The sequence below is a fragment of the Centruroides sculpturatus genome, unplaced genomic scaffold (genome assembly GCF_000671375.1).
Source record: "Centruroides sculpturatus isolate CEXI.00-Female unplaced genomic scaffold, Cexi_2.0 scaffold132, whole genome shotgun sequence".
In the NCBI taxonomy this organism is placed as follows: domain Eukaryota; kingdom Metazoa; phylum Arthropoda; class Arachnida; order Scorpiones; family Buthidae; genus Centruroides; species Centruroides sculpturatus.
In genome coordinates, this window is record NW_019384471.1 from 383,255 (window position 1) to 398,365 (window position 15,111).

Consider the following 15,111-nt stretch of genomic DNA (forward strand, 5'->3'; position numbering starts at 1 on the left):
ATCGAAGAAGCCACGCATTCTTGGAGATAGTTTGTCAGCTACAAACGTGTACAAGCAATTGAAAAGTCTTACTTTTTCTGTAACTACAAAACGTTTCTGATATCATTTCTAAATATTATATATATTTGTGATAGTTTTTCGTAAAACTTTTTATTCATATAATAAAATAAAGATGTTAGAGAGAAGATATGTTATTCATATTTCCATATAATTATTTACATAAAAAAAACATTTGTATAGAATTTTTGAACGTCTCTGTGCAATTATAAAGCAGTTCGACAGGACGACTGCAATAAAGTGTGTTGTCCGACATTTCTAAAGAGATTCTAGTTACCAATTTATTGGGCTTGGTAATTGGAAACTCTTTAGTCTATTGTCCTGTAAATAGAAAGGTTTCCGATAACATTTCAACTTATTATATATATTTGTGACAGTTTATCGAAACATTTTCATGTATATTATGCAATAAATATTTTAGTAGAAAAATATATTTTAGTTATATTTTTTTTACATTTATTTACGTATCAAAGCATTTATATAGAACCTTTGAACATCTGCAAGTAATTAGTAATTCTCAGATGGGGAACCAGCAATAAAATAGTTGATTGGAAATGTTTATTGTCCTGTATGTACAAAGGTTTCCGAAAATGGAGTTCTCAATTGTTACCATTTATGACTGCAATAAAAGATGTCAGATGATGGTTCTTAGAATTTCTGACCCTTTGTTCTTCTTTGAACAATTCTGTAATTTTTCTCACTCATAGTTCTGCTCTTGAGTTGTTCGGTCTGCTTATTTTGTGTTGAAAATTTTGAAATATTTTTGTGTGCTTTTTTCACTCGTGTTGTTGCTACTTATCAAGTAAGTTACTTATCATTATAATACTTTAGGAAAATAGTTTTCTCGTGCATAATATAAAAGAACGGATTTTAGATAATTTATTTTGTTGGCAGAATGTCTTCTGATTCGGATAACGAATATATCCCAGGATCATCAAGTGAGTCTGAGGGAAGTTGGTCTAGTGCAGTTAGTGGGCTGACGGGATCGGATGTAAGCGATCAGGAAATAGATGTGGCATCCACATCAAGTACAAAAAGCTGGTGTCCAATAGATATGAACAATCTACCTTCGGCTCCTCCGCGTTTTCCTTTTGTGGGAAATCCCGGAATGACAGTAAACGTTGGGAATACGTTTGACCCTTTGGAATATTTCCAATTGTTTTTTGATATAAATATGATCAATAATATTGTGGATGAAACAAATAGATTCCATTCTCAACGGCCACAAACATCACGCAGTAACTGGACACCACTTACTGGAGAAGAATTTTTTGTGTTCATTAGTATATGTATATTACAAGGTATTATAAAAAAACCCGAGGAGAGGATGTATTGGACAAAAGACGCCAAATTACACACCCCATTTTTTGGCAGAGTAATTTCGAGAAATAGATTTAGAAATATAAAAAAAAATTTACATTTCATAAGTAATGACAGTTATAACCCAGACACACACCCCAATCCTAAACTGCACAAAATTTGGCCGATAATTGTAGACCTAAATTCAAAATTTTCGCGATTTTATATACCGGAAAGAGACATATCCATCGATGAGAGTTTGTTGCTATACAAGGGTCGTCTTTCGTGGAAACAATTCATTCCTCAGAAACGGTCTCGTTTCGGTGTGAAATTTTATAATTTATGTGAATCCTCATCAGNCTAAATTCAAAATTTTCGCGATTTTATATACCGGAAAGAGACATATCCATCGATGAGAGTTTGTTGCTATACAAGGGTCGTCTTTCGTGGAAACAATTCATTCCTCAGAAACGGTCTCGTTTCGGTGTGAAATTTTATAATTTATGTGAATCCTCATCAGGATATTTATATAAATTTCTAATTTATACCGGCAAGTCAACTACATTGGATGATAAGTATAAAAATATGCCAGTCAGTTCACTGATTGTGCTAACGTTAATTGATTCGTTGTTAGATAAGGGCTATTGTCTAACAACAGATAGATTTTACTCTTCCCCACAGTTGGCGGATTATCTTGTCACGTGCAAAACGGATTTTTATGGAACCGTACGCACAATAAGACGAGAGATTCCGCCAGTAATCCATAGGCAAAAATTGAAAAAGGGAGAAACAATTGCTTTCCAGAGAGGTAAGCTAATGGTTATGAAATGGCAGGACAAGCGAAGTGTAGCTTTACTGTCTACAGTCCACAATCCTGCCATGGTAACCACACGAACACATGCCGGTAAGTCTGTTGTAAAGCCACAGGTCATTGTCGACTACAACGACACAATGGGGGGTGTTGACCTGTTAGATCAACATCTCCATGACTATGCAGTGGCGAGAAAAGGTGGGAAGAATTACTATAGAAAAATATTTTTTCATTTAGTAGATTTTTGTATATATGATTCTTTTGTGATGTACAAGAAAAATGGTGGCCAAAAAACAAATTTACAATTTCGACTGACTCTTATTGATAGACTAATAGAAACATATCACACCGAAACGAGGGTAACACACCAAAGTCGGCTGAGAACNCCACGCCCCACGTTGGGAAACACTGGTTTGTGGCTAGTGTGACACGGGATAGCGTAGGTTACGTTTGTGTTTTTGGAGAGTGTTGAATTAAATTAAAAACAATGTCGACAAAAAAGTTTAGTAGTATAATATGGAAATATTTTACGATAGTAAATGACGAATGTGCTAAATGTAAAATTTGTGAAGGAAAGTATTCCCGTAAGGGTAAAGGTACAACATCGTTAAAAAATCACCTCCAGAGGAAACATCCACAAGAATATGCTTTATTCTTAAAAGAAGACTCCGCTAAGAAGAGTGCCGACGAAAACGTTCAACAGGGAACATCTTTACAAACGGTAAAAAGAGAATTTAGACAAACATTTTTTAACGAATACATAGAAAAACTCAAAATGTGGGATAATACAAACCCCAAATCAATAAAAATTGACTATTTAATTGCAGAAATGATAGCTTTATCTGATTTACCTTTTCAACACATAGAAGGATTGGGGTTCCGACGATTGTTGAATCATGTTGTTCCAAATTATGTTCTAAAAGGCAGGAAATATTTTACGGAACTTGTTTGCAGCGAACTTTACGATAAAGTGTCATCGAAAATAAAGATCATGTTGAAGGATTTTGAGAAAGTTTCCTTTACATCAGATATCTGGTCAGATTCTTCGTCAGGAGTTTCATTATTATCCTTAACATGTCATGGTATTACAAAAGATTTTATAAGAAAAAATATCGTTTTGAAAGCGGAGATTCTTGACGAACGCCACACGGGAGATTACATTTCGGCAATATTTCAATGTATGCTCGAAGAGTGGGGAATCCCAAAACAGAATGTGCACTGCATAGTAAGAGATGGGGGATCCAACATGAAGCGTGCCTGCACTTTATCTGACATAAATAATATTGACTGTACAGCACATCAGCTGCATCTGGTGGTCAAAGAAGCTATTAAAAATGTTGATGCAATATCCATGTTACTTACAAAATGCAGAAAAATTGCAGGACATTTCAACCATTCTACAATGGCAAAGCAAGAATTAGAAAAAATACAAGTTCGACTCAATCAAAGAGTTTTAAAAGTTTTGCAAGACTCGCCGACACGCTGGAATTCCAGCTATTATATGTTGGAAAGACTTGATTGCATTAAGGATTCGTTGTCGCTTTATTCTACTAATAATAAAATAGAACAGTTTGATGCCGAAGAGTGGATTTTAATTCAAGAATTAGTGAGAGTACTGAAGCCTCTGGAGGATACCACAAAAAAATTGAGCGCACAAAACATATGTATATCCGACGTTATTCCTCTAGTACGAGCATTAAATAAATTGTATGACGAGATTCAAATTTCTGCTAATAGTGGGGAAACTCTCAACATCAGCACACCTGCCGTTCTTGATTTTTTGTCTTCTTTGAAGAATGAATTAGATTATCGTTTTTCTGAAATCGACAAAAATATATTGTTCCAAATAGCAACATTTTTAGATCCACGTTACAAAGGTAAATTTTTCAGTGATTTTCTTATCAAAGATATAAAACAGAAACTACTTACAGCTTTAGAAACAGAAGTAAATATCACAACAACTACAACTAGCACAGAAAAATCAAATGCTGTAAGAAAAGAATATTGCAACAATTTAGAAGACTCTATGGCTAATATGTTAGATAGTGACGATGAAGATGAGGAATCTGAAAACCAAATATCATACACTAATGCTAATTTGCTCACAGAATATGCCAAAGAAAAAAGATTATCAAGAGACCAAGATCCATTAAAGTATTGGGAGATTAATAGTAAAAAATTTGGAGGTCTTAGTCACATGGCTCGCACATATTTATCATCACCTGCAACAAGCGTTCCAAGTGAGCAGTTTTTCAGTGCAGCAGGAATTATTTACGATCCTCATCGTAATAGACTTTTGGGGGATAAAGCTGCCAAGTTACTCTTTTTGAAGTACAATTTACAATTAATTAATTTTGATTATGACATTTAATTTTTTGAAGTTTCTAAAAATGTGATAATTAAAATTATTTCATAATTATTATAATATAACCGTGATGATTATTTCAATTAGCATTAGAGGTTTGATCTCACTATAAAGATAGTTAAATTAATACCTTATACTGGTAACTTGCTATAATTAATGTTTAAATATTTTTACAAAATGAATGTGCCAAATATGTGATTTTAAAAAATAAAAAGTGATTTAAATTGAAGTTGTTAGTATTTTATTGCTACCTATATTTAAAATTTCATATAAGTAATGAAATTCATTAAGATAAAAGATCCATTAAAGATCTGCTAAAAAGTAACGGATAAGGATATAGATCTTTTTTGCCCTCAGATATCTGGCACATCACTATATATTATATATGTGCCATATGTCTAGATAAAAATCCAGAATTCTCAAGAAGGACAAAGCATTTGGACACTAGATACTACTTTGTTTGGTAAACATTCCATGAAGGAGAATTTGAGATCAGATATTGTCAAAGCAATATTCAGCTGGCAGATATCCTAACCAAAGCTCTGCCTAGAAAAAGCTTTGAGCAGATCAAAAGCAGGTTGGGAGTGGGTTAGAAAGGATTGTTGCTCAGAGATTCACATTTTCTTTGGTTTTTAGCTTAAGGGAGAATGTTGGGAGTATTTAATTTAGTAAGTAAAAACCAGAGAGAACGTGAGGGAGCGATGTGTTCAGTTGGTGCCAGAGTTAAAAGACTAGAAGTGTACGTTAAGAAGAGCCAAGTCTCCGTGTATTCTTTTACTTGTAATTTATTAAAACAAATGTTGTTAGATTGAAACTGAAATTGTCTTTATTTATAAGAAACACAGCAAAACATTAATAGTTTCAGTTTCCAATTTTTTTGCAAAGCTCTTTAGTCATTTTGGCCTTGATGCAATATTCACAATATTTTAAATATGTGACATTTCTCAATACTTATTGCTGTAGCCAATTGCTTATTCTGTATTCAAATTATGGAGTTCATGTCACAATGTCCTAATCTTCTATGCCACAAGTAGATGCATTCCTTTGTATTATTAACTACTGTAAGTGCTTTATTAAATTATCAAGCTCATACAAACGTGTTTGCCATTGCTGTTGCTACTGTTAAGGTGCAACTATGCAGATGCAAGAGAGCGAGAATATGTGGCGAGAAGAGGTAATGACGTTTCTCGCTTGTTTATACAACCACACAGATGTGAGCAAACGAGAGAAAGTGGCATGGAGTTGAGGAGTCATGTGTTCCTGTCGAACTTGTCAAATAGAAACCTGACAAATAAAACAAAATGGTTCAACATTGATGCTTATTACTTGCAAAAAAAAAAGCTGTTACTATTAGGATTACTTCATAAAGTAATAAAAAGAAAACAAAGATACGGTGTCCATCCCTTCTGGAAACAGCAAAAGGCTAAAGGACATTATCATAATTTGGTAAAAAAAAAAACAGAATTTGTATAAAGAGTAATCAGGTAATCATAAATAAACCAATTTTAATCTGTGTGACTGTGTTGGTATAATTCTATACACCAGTATAATAAGTCCTATTAATAGAAATACACGGTTATGGTGTTTGAAATAACAATTTGATTAAATTAGGACATTGATGCAGATTAATTAAGAATTTGTATAACTTCATGTGTGTCTATAGTTTAAGAAACAAAAACAAAAATCTTCTTATATATAGATTAAAGACATGAGGAATAACCATTCCTCACTTTTTTACAAATTATTGAAGAATGGCTCTGTCACAGTTTGATAAGTTATTAATGCTAACAGCTGATTGAGTACAAAAATACAGTAATAATGAGTCTATTTCTCCTGGTGAATGTTTATGTGAGATGCGAATTGCCCCTGTGATTAATTAACAATTTAATTAAAAAGTTAAATTTTTTAAAAAAATATTCTCTAATTTTGGTGGGAAAATTATATTTTCTAAAACAAAGGAAACTGAAAAAANCTCGGCAGGATGTTGTGAGTGTCCAAACCGCTGGCATTTAAAGCAACGCAGCGGGTTTGGAATATATGGGCGAACTGAACAGCGCAAATAGCCTGCTGTAACAAAATATGGCAATGATGGTTTTCCAAAAATGAGGATAAGGTGTTTAGTTGGTATGAACTTGCCATCTCGACTTATTGAAATTCGTCGGACAGCAGTGACACCTTGGTCTCAGAGGCCAATCTGAATATCGGATTCGTCCTCAGACAGCAAATCGATTTCAGATATCACACAACGTGATGAGTTCAAACTTGTGTGTGGTGTGATGGTGACTTGTATGTCTCCTAGAGATTTTGTCTTCATAAGATTTTCAGACTGTTGAGGGGAGGCTGCCTCAACGAGCAGGTCTCCTGATCTCAACTTTTAGATTTTTTTAAGATGCCCAATGGTAGATTCAAAAAGTTTCTGAATCAAAAAGGGGGAACATTTAGAAAGAGTTGTTTCTCCCATAGCATGCACGATGAGATAGGCTGGTTGGTTGGAAAAACTGTCCTCNTAATTAAAAAGTTAAATTTTTTAAAAAAATATTCTCTAATTTTGGTGGGAAAATTATATTTTCTAAAACAAAGGAAACTGAAAAAAGTCACTTCCTTCAACAAAAGTTGAAACATCCTTTTGTTTTTCCTTATCTACTAAAAATCTTAGTCATCCTGGGAATTGTCAAGGTTGGTTGGTTGGTTTTTATTGGCACGAGCCATACAGGCTATACTGCGCCATGACGGTTGGTTGGTTGGTACGAGTTTTCTGGCACAAGGGCCATTCAGGCCATGCTGTGCCATGGCAAAAGGTAAAAAATAAATAAATAAATAAACAAAATATGTAACAAAATATAGATACAACACAGAAACATGAATAAGTACAAATAAACAAAACAACAAAACAAGTATAAATATATAATAAATAAATAAGTATATGTATATGAATAATTGATTATAAATATTTACAACTTTCAAAAAGTTCAGTATCTTATCAAGATTTGGCCTCTGCCCCAAAATCTCACTCAAACTTGCATTTCCAAAATGCTGTCTGCAAGATCAAGATCAATTGCAAAGTATGTGTTTAACACAGTACAATTGCAATACAGACATACCAGTTGATCATCACCCATCATGAGGTATTAATGAGTCATTCAAGTGTGTCCAATTCTCAAACGAGTAAGGACTACCTCAGATCTCCTATCATACTGCCTATTATGTGTCCAATTTACTATCATCGGTTCGATCTCATGTAGTTTATTGTAGATTTGTGCATTCCACATAACTTGCCATCTCTCTGCTAGTCGTTTTTTAATGACTAGTTTCAAATCCCCTCCTTCAGTATGCATTGTATGCTGTGGAGGACTAGCTGACTTTGCGGCTGCATCAGCATCTTCATTTCCTTTTATACCTACATGGCCTCGGACCCAACAAAATTTTACAAATAAATCATTCGCAGTAAAATGGCAAAACAATTTACGAATTTTAATCACTATAGAGTGATAACTAGGTTCACATGAGATCAAAGCCTGAAGTGCACTAAGTGAATCACTGTAATTAACGCAGCGACGATAACCTTTTCTAATTACATACTTTAATGCTAAGTGAATAGCGTACAGCTCTGCAGTAAAAATAGATGAATTTGATGTGATTTGCTCTGCCACAATTTCATCCTGCCAGACAAACGCTGAACCAACGTAATCATCCGACTTAGAACCGTCAGTGTAAATAGGAATCAAATTCCTGTCATTGTGTTGGATTTCTGCAAAGTGCTGTCTGTAAATGTAGTCTAGAGTGGATTCCTTGGAAAACTGCTTTAAGCAAAAGTCAACATTTATCACAGTAGTTGACCAAGGTGGTATACTATACACCTCGGCCTGTAAATTGTTGCTTGTGTTCAGGTCAATGGTGCTTCTTACATTTTCCATTCTTATGTTGAATGTAGGGACACTACTTGGACGAGCTTCAAATAGCCTTGTCAGCTGAGTATCTGATACTGTACAATCAATGGAATGTTTAGTATGAGATTTCTCTTTTATATAATAAAAAAGAGACAACTGTTCTCTCCTAAGAGACAGTGAAGGCTCATAAGCATCCACATACAGATTTGTACAGGGGAGGTGCAAAAGGCACCAGTGCATAAACGTAGAGCTTGATGATGGATTGGATCCAGCATCCGAAAAGTAGATTCTTGTGCAGAGCCATAAACAATGCAACCATAGTCCAACATCGAAAGGACAAGGGCCCTATAAATCCTGAGCATGGAACATTTGTCTGCTCCCCAGGATGAGCAGCATAATACCTTTAGAAGGTTCAAAGATTTTAAGCATCTACTCTTCAGGTTGCACAAGTGTGGCAAAAATGTCAGTTTTTGGTCAAAACAAACATCCAAAAACTTAGCCACATTCACCATTGGAATTCTATCCCCATTTAAATACATTTCAGGATCCACGTAAAGGCCACGCCTTCACCGAAAGTGGATGCACGAGGTCTTTGTTGCATTAAATGTAAAGCCATTGGTCTTGGACCAATCGTATATGCGATTTAGGGAGGTTTGCAGTTGTCTCTCAATGAAACTCATATTACTAGACTGACAGGAGATCTGAAAGTCATCCACATACAGAGTGTGTTTCACACTGGAAGGAAGACAGTTAACTATGCTGTTGATTTTGATTAGGAACAGAGTCACACTCAAAATACAACCTTGAAGAACACCTTCTTGTGTGAAAGCCCTAGATAAAGTGTTGCCCATCCTGACATGGAATCTTCGATTCTGCAGGAAGTTTTTTATAAAAATTGGCAAGTTACGTCGTAATCCGAATTGATACAGATTACGAAGTATTCCGTATCGCCAGCAGCAATCGTAGGCCTTCTCTATATCAAAAAATACAGACATTAATTGCTGTCGTCGAACAAACGCTTCTCATATAGCTGTTTCAAGGTTTCTAAATTGTCTGTGGTACTTCTGTTCCTATGAAATCCACTCTGGTGTGGTAAAAAGTAGTTCTTTTCCTCTAGGAGAAAAATCAGGCGTCTGTTTACCATTCTCTCGAACAGTTTACACAGGCAACTTGTCAGAGAGATTGGTCTGTAATTAGAGGGATTCTTGTGGTCTTTACCTGGTTTGGGAATGGGAATAATGATAGATAGTCTCCAAGAGTCAGGAAAAGTATGTTATGTCCATATTCTGTTAAACAGATGCAGGAGATTAGAAAGGGAATTGTTTGAAAGATTATTAATCATACTATAGTGGATTTTATCCGGGCCTACAACACTATTCCCTGAGCGAAAGATCGCTGTATGTAATTCAATTCTAGTAAATGGCACATCATAATCCTCATTACATGAGGAATGAAAGTTTAAACACTGTTTTTTCTCTTTGGGCTTTATAAACCTGAAAATTCCTTGAATACGTAATACTGCTGGATAAAGCAGAAAATGTTTCACCCAACGTATCAGCAATATCCGATATGTCGCTGATTATTGTGCCATTATTTTCTAGCATAAACAGAGAGTAGGAAGCATATTTTCCATTAATTTTATGGATTTTATCCCAGACTGCTTTTGACCTAGTGGAGGAAGTTATGTTAGAGACATACTTCCTCCAAGAATCCCTTTGGCTTTGCCTTCTGATTTTTCTGGCATTTGCCTTTGCTTTTTTAAAAGTTATCAAATTTTCAGCACTGGGGTATCTTCTAAAAATCCCCCATGCTTTCTTTTGTGCTTTAAATGCTGCCTCGCAATTCTGATTCCACCATGGTTTAGGATGTTTTGGATATCTAGTTGATGTTTTCCCCATTGTTTTTTCCGCTGCCTGAATGATACTAGAAGTGACAACCTCAACTGCATCATTGATGTCTGCAGTATTGACCATTTCCTCAGTGATGTTAGGCAAAGAGGAGAATGTGGACGAATCTGCTGTTTCAAGTTTCCAGCGTGGTGGACGGGCTGTTTCACAGCTCTCTCTGCCTTGGTATTTTAGAAATATTGGGAAGTGGTCACTAGAGAGTCGATTACATCCAACTTCCCATGAAAATGCTGAAAACAGGTTTGGACTTGCTAATGAAAGATCAATTGCAGTGAATGTCCTTGTTGGGGCATGGAAGTATGTCACTTCTCCAGTATTAAATAAATATATTTCCTGATTGCCGATAAATCTCTCAATGACTCTGCCTCGACGATTGATGTCGAAACTGCCCCACATAAGATTGTGGCCATTGAAATCACACAGTAAAAGGAATGGAGTTGGCAGCTGTTCAACTAATGAATCCAATTCATTCTCATTGACTCTGACATCTGGTGGCAAGTATATAGAGCAAACTGTGACAGTTACTGCAATTGATATTCTGGCTGCCACAGCTTGCAAATCAGTGGTTATTTGTACCAGCAACAATGGGATGTGATTGGAAACCAAAATAGCCACACCTCCACTGGCACGGTTGTGGCTATGATCATCCTTGCGGTAGAGAGCGAATCTTTTTAAAGAAATATTTTCTCCAGGTTTTAGATGGGTTTCCTGGAGTGCCACGCAGAGAGATTGGGTAGATGATGTCAAGTGTTTAATGTCAGAGAAGTTGTTGCGAAAACCACGACAGTTCCATTGGGTTATTTTTTAACACATTTTGTGTTTGAGGCAACATTCTTAGTGAGAGTATCTCTCTTTAATCTAACAGGGGTTTTTTTCTTTTGGAGGTGATGTGGGTTTTGTCACCTCCTGGTTAGTCTCTTCATCAGAGATATCAGAAAACTCACTCATAGAGTGGGCTTCTGATTTTTTACATTTAGAGAGAGCCACTTTCACTCTCTGCTTGTTTATTGGGTTCTTACTAGCCTTTTTTAAACCCAGGTTTCTTGTTATAACCCCTGTTTTAGGTAGGGGTGTTTTTGGTTTCATACTCTCCTTTTCTGGTGTTTCTGTTGATGGAATCAGTAAACATTTTTCATGCCGAATGAGGGATTCCTTTGGGGAAACGGAAATGTCGGTTTGAACTCCACATGTTTTTGTGGATTTCAAAGCAGCAGCAAATGTCTTTTGTTTTAGTGGTGCACTTGAAGTGACCATATGACGGGCCTCTGGGTAAGGTAAGTTGTCTACTGTTTGGGTATGACATTTTCTACGATTAAAACTATCATCGGGTAACATCAACAGTGAAACATTTTATAGAGATACGGAGAAAATAGGAGTCAGAAAAGAAGCAAAGACCATAGCTGATTACATTCACAATTTTAAACTGGATAATGAACCACAGGAACATGCATTTCACCCAAGTTTTTCGATAGATGAACTCTTCAATATGAATGACAGCACAATACCAAACGGGTATTGCATTTTTACGGACGGGTCAAAGTCAGAAACAGGAGTGGGCAGTTCAATTGTAGTGAAAAATAACGACAAAAACATCTATCAAGCCAGATTCAAACTAGAGAACCATTGCACAGCAAATCAAGCGGAATCATTTGCAATATTTAGGGCTCTTAAATGGATTAATGAAAACAGACAGAAATATAACATCACCAGGGTCACGATTCTCAGTGACAGCAGAGTGGCACTACTTCAGATTAAAAAGTTGAACATCAAACTGGTTGTGGTAAGGGAAAGCATCAACATTCTTAAACAACTTAAACGGAAAATAACTATTAATCTAAATTGGATAAAAGGACATGCAAACATACAAGGAAACGAAAGGGCGGACCTTCTGGCCCGCACTGCCACCAAAGGAACAAACATCTGCTATTATAACTACACTCCTGTCACCTGGTTAAAAAAGAAAATTAGGGAACACATCTGGTATAGATGGCAGAAAAGGTGGGATGAGGGTACCACAGGAAGAATAACACATGACTACATTCCAGATGTACAACACCGAAATAAAAACAGATTTTTCTTGCCTAACTTCAACACTACACAACTGTTGACAGGACATGGCAACTTCAGAAATTACCTAAAAAGGTTTCTGAAGAAGACAGACGGTATATGTCAATGTCTCTTACAGGAAGCAGACACACCAGAACACATCATTTATCTTTGTCCAAACTTCAGGAATCAAAGGAAAACATTAATAGACAGGGTTAACGAAGAAAACGAACTTTGGCCATGCCAACTTAAAAGCTTTATTAATAATAAGAAATTATATAAAGCATTCAATGACTTTGCTAAAAGCATCAACATACTTAACTGATCTTCTCCTTCTAGGACACTAAGTGCATGGACAGAAGTATCACATCATACTCACAAAGGTGCCAACGGTTTCTATGTTAATATAGGACTTTCCGATCCACAAGCTGCCAAACAGGACATTTGTTTTGTGGACTATGTACGGGTTTTTCATTTGTACAGGTAACATACAACCCACAAGTTGTGGGTGTGCTTCTTTGTGCACGGCATCATTGTCTTCATTGTTTATACATTTATTTGTAACTAACGTTGTTGTTATCATTGTATATATTTGCTATTTTGTACATTGTCAATTTATTTTTAATAAATGCAATGTGGACGCCATGGGAGCCCATGGAACACAACTTTCCTTTTACCTTTCCTATCCCTCTTTTCACTTCACCTTCACCTAAACCCTTCACAAACTTTACACCTTCTTTCCACTTCCTACTTCTGGGCTATACCAAAGAGTGAGGCCCACTAAACTCCAGGATGTCCCCCAGTGACTTCCACCTTTTTCCAAAAGAAATTCTTGGCTGGAAAGAGATTCCACTCAAATGACGAAATCATCTCTGAAGCGAATGAGTATTTTGCATACCTTGACAAATTGACCTAGTGTGATGGCATAAAAAAGCTAGAACATCGCTGGAATAAGTGCATTGCTAACAAAGGAGACTACATTGAAAAATAAAAAAGTTTTAACATTATTTTGTTTGTTGTTCTATTTGAGGCCGCGAACTTTCCGAACAGCCCTCATAAAAAAATCAAAATGTGGGATAATACAAACCCCAAATCAATAAAAATTGACTATTTAGTTGCAGAAATGATAGCTTTATCTGATTTACCTTTTCAACACATAGAAGGATTGGAAGTTCCAACAATTGATGGATCATGTTGTTCTAAAAGGCAGGAAATATTTTATGGAACCTGTTTGCAGCAAACTTTACGATAAAGTGTTATCGAATATAAAGAACATGTTGAAGGATTTTGAGAAAGTTTCCTTTACATCAGATATCTGGTCAAATTCTTTGTCAGGAGTTTCATTATTATCCTTAACATGTCATGGCATTACAAAAAATTTTATAAGAAAATATATTTTGAAAGTGGAGATTCTTGACGAACACCACATGGGGGATTACATTTTGGCAATATTTTAATTTATGCTTGAAGAGTGGCAAATCCCAAAACAGAATGTGCACTGCATGGTAAAAGATGGGGATCCAACATGAATAGTGCCTGCACTTTATCTGACATAAATAATAGCAACTGTACAGTACATCAGCTGCATCTGGTGGTCAAAGAAGCTATTAAAAATGTTGATGCAATATCCATGTTACTTACAAAATGCAGAAAAATTGCAGGAAGTTTCAACCATTCTACAATGGCAAAGCAAGAATTAGAAAAAATACAAATTTGACTCAAAGAGTTTTAAAAGTTTTGCAAGACTCGCTGACACACTGGAATTCCAGCTATTATACATTGGAAGACTTGATTGCATTAAGGATTTGTTGTCACTTTATTTGTTGTTGTTGTTTGTTAAGGTTTTTTGGCACAAAAGCCATATAAGCTATGATGCGCCATGCCAAATGGTAAAATTAAAAAGGTCATATATACATATATTAAAAATTAATAACAAATAACAATAACAAACATATACAACAGTAACAATAAATAAAAACAAGGTATATAAAAGTATAGATAAATGAATAGGTAAATAAATAAATATTCAAATTTGTTTATAAATATTAGTGACTTTCAGAAAGTCTAGTAAATTATTGACATTTGGCCTTTGGCCAAGGATTTCTGTCAGACAAGCATTTCCGAAATATTGTCTATGCCTTGTCTTGAAAGCAGAGCAATTGCACAGCATGTGTTTTACACTTAGGGTGCAGTTGCAATACTCACATACTGGCTGGGCTTCACCCTTCAAAAGGTATAAATGAGTCAACCGAGTATGCCCAATTCTCAAACGAGTAAGAATTACTTCAAATCTCCTGTCATAATGTTTGTTACGTGTCCAATTTTCTATATTTGGCTTGATCTCGTGTAGTTTATTGTGGATTTGTGCATTCCACATGTTTTGCCATCTCTCCGCTAGTCGTTTTTTAACTACTAGCTTCAAGTCACTTCCTTCGAGACACATTTCATGCTGTGAAGGACTAGCTGCCTTTGCAGCTGCATCAGCTTCTTCGTTCCCTCTTATGCCAACATGCCCAGGTACCCAACAAAATTTTATAGAGAGATTCCTCGTAAAAAGATGGCAAATAAGATTATGAATTTTAATCACTATAGAGTGAGAACTAGGTTCGCACGAGATCAAAGCCTGAAGTGCACTAACAGAGTCGGTGTAGATCACACAGCAACGATGACCTTTCCTATTTACATGCTTTAAGGCTAAATAAATAGCATGCAACTCTGCAGAAAAGATGGAAGAATTCA

General features: G+C 35.6%; 4 protein-coding genes across 4 annotated transcripts; 3 read left to right on the plus strand and 1 right to left on the minus strand.

The window, feature by feature from the left end:
* The first annotated feature begins 9 nt into the window (after positions 1-9).
* LOC111621189 (piggyBac transposable element-derived protein 4-like) lies at positions 10-2,595 on the plus strand. The gene is made up of 2 exons (XM_023363270.1): positions 10-1,597; positions 1,759-2,595. The coding sequence occupies exons 1-2, from the start codon at positions 953-955 to the stop codon at positions 2,593-2,595; spliced, it is 1,482 nt and encodes a 493-aa protein (XP_023219038.1). The 5' UTR covers positions 10-952.
* Positions 2,562-4,969, plus strand: LOC111621168 (zinc finger BED domain-containing protein 4-like). Its single transcript, XM_023363236.1, has one exon. The coding sequence runs from the start codon at positions 2,655-2,657 to the stop codon at positions 4,536-4,538; it is 1,884 nt and encodes a 627-aa protein (XP_023219004.1). The 5' UTR covers positions 2,562-2,654; the 3' UTR covers positions 4,539-4,969.
* A 2,669-nt stretch (positions 4,970-7,638) lies between these two features.
* On the minus strand, positions 7,639-8,680 carry LOC111621169. The gene has a single exon (XM_023363237.1). It carries the CDS (start codon positions 8,657-8,659, stop codon positions 7,673-7,675), a length of 987 nt encoding a protein of 328 aa, XP_023219005.1. The 5' UTR covers positions 8,660-8,680; the 3' UTR covers positions 7,639-7,672.
* Positions 8,681-11,580: 2,900 nt separating this feature from the next.
* On the plus strand, positions 11,581-12,697 carry LOC111621190. The gene is made up of 2 exons (XM_023363272.1): positions 11,581-11,600; positions 11,668-12,697. Exons 1-2 carry the CDS (start codon positions 11,581-11,583, stop codon positions 12,695-12,697), a joined length of 1,050 nt encoding a protein of 349 aa, XP_023219040.1.
* Positions 12,698-15,111: the final 2,414 nt, after the last annotated feature.

Coding starts and splice junctions, on each gene's coding strand:
- LOC111621168 (XM_023363236.1), top strand. CDS start 2,655: ATGTCGACAAAAAAGTTTAGTAGTATAATATGGAAATATTTTACGATA.
- LOC111621169 (XM_023363237.1), bottom strand. CDS start 8,659: ATGCACTGGTGCCTTTTGCACCTCCCCTGTACAAATCTGTATGTGGAT.
- LOC111621190 (XM_023363272.1), top strand. CDS start 11,581: ATGACGGGCCTCTGGGTAAG. Junction 11,601..11,667: donor ATGACGGGCCTCTGGGTAAG/GTAAGTTGTCTA, acceptor TAACATCAACAG/TGAAACATTTTATAGAGATA.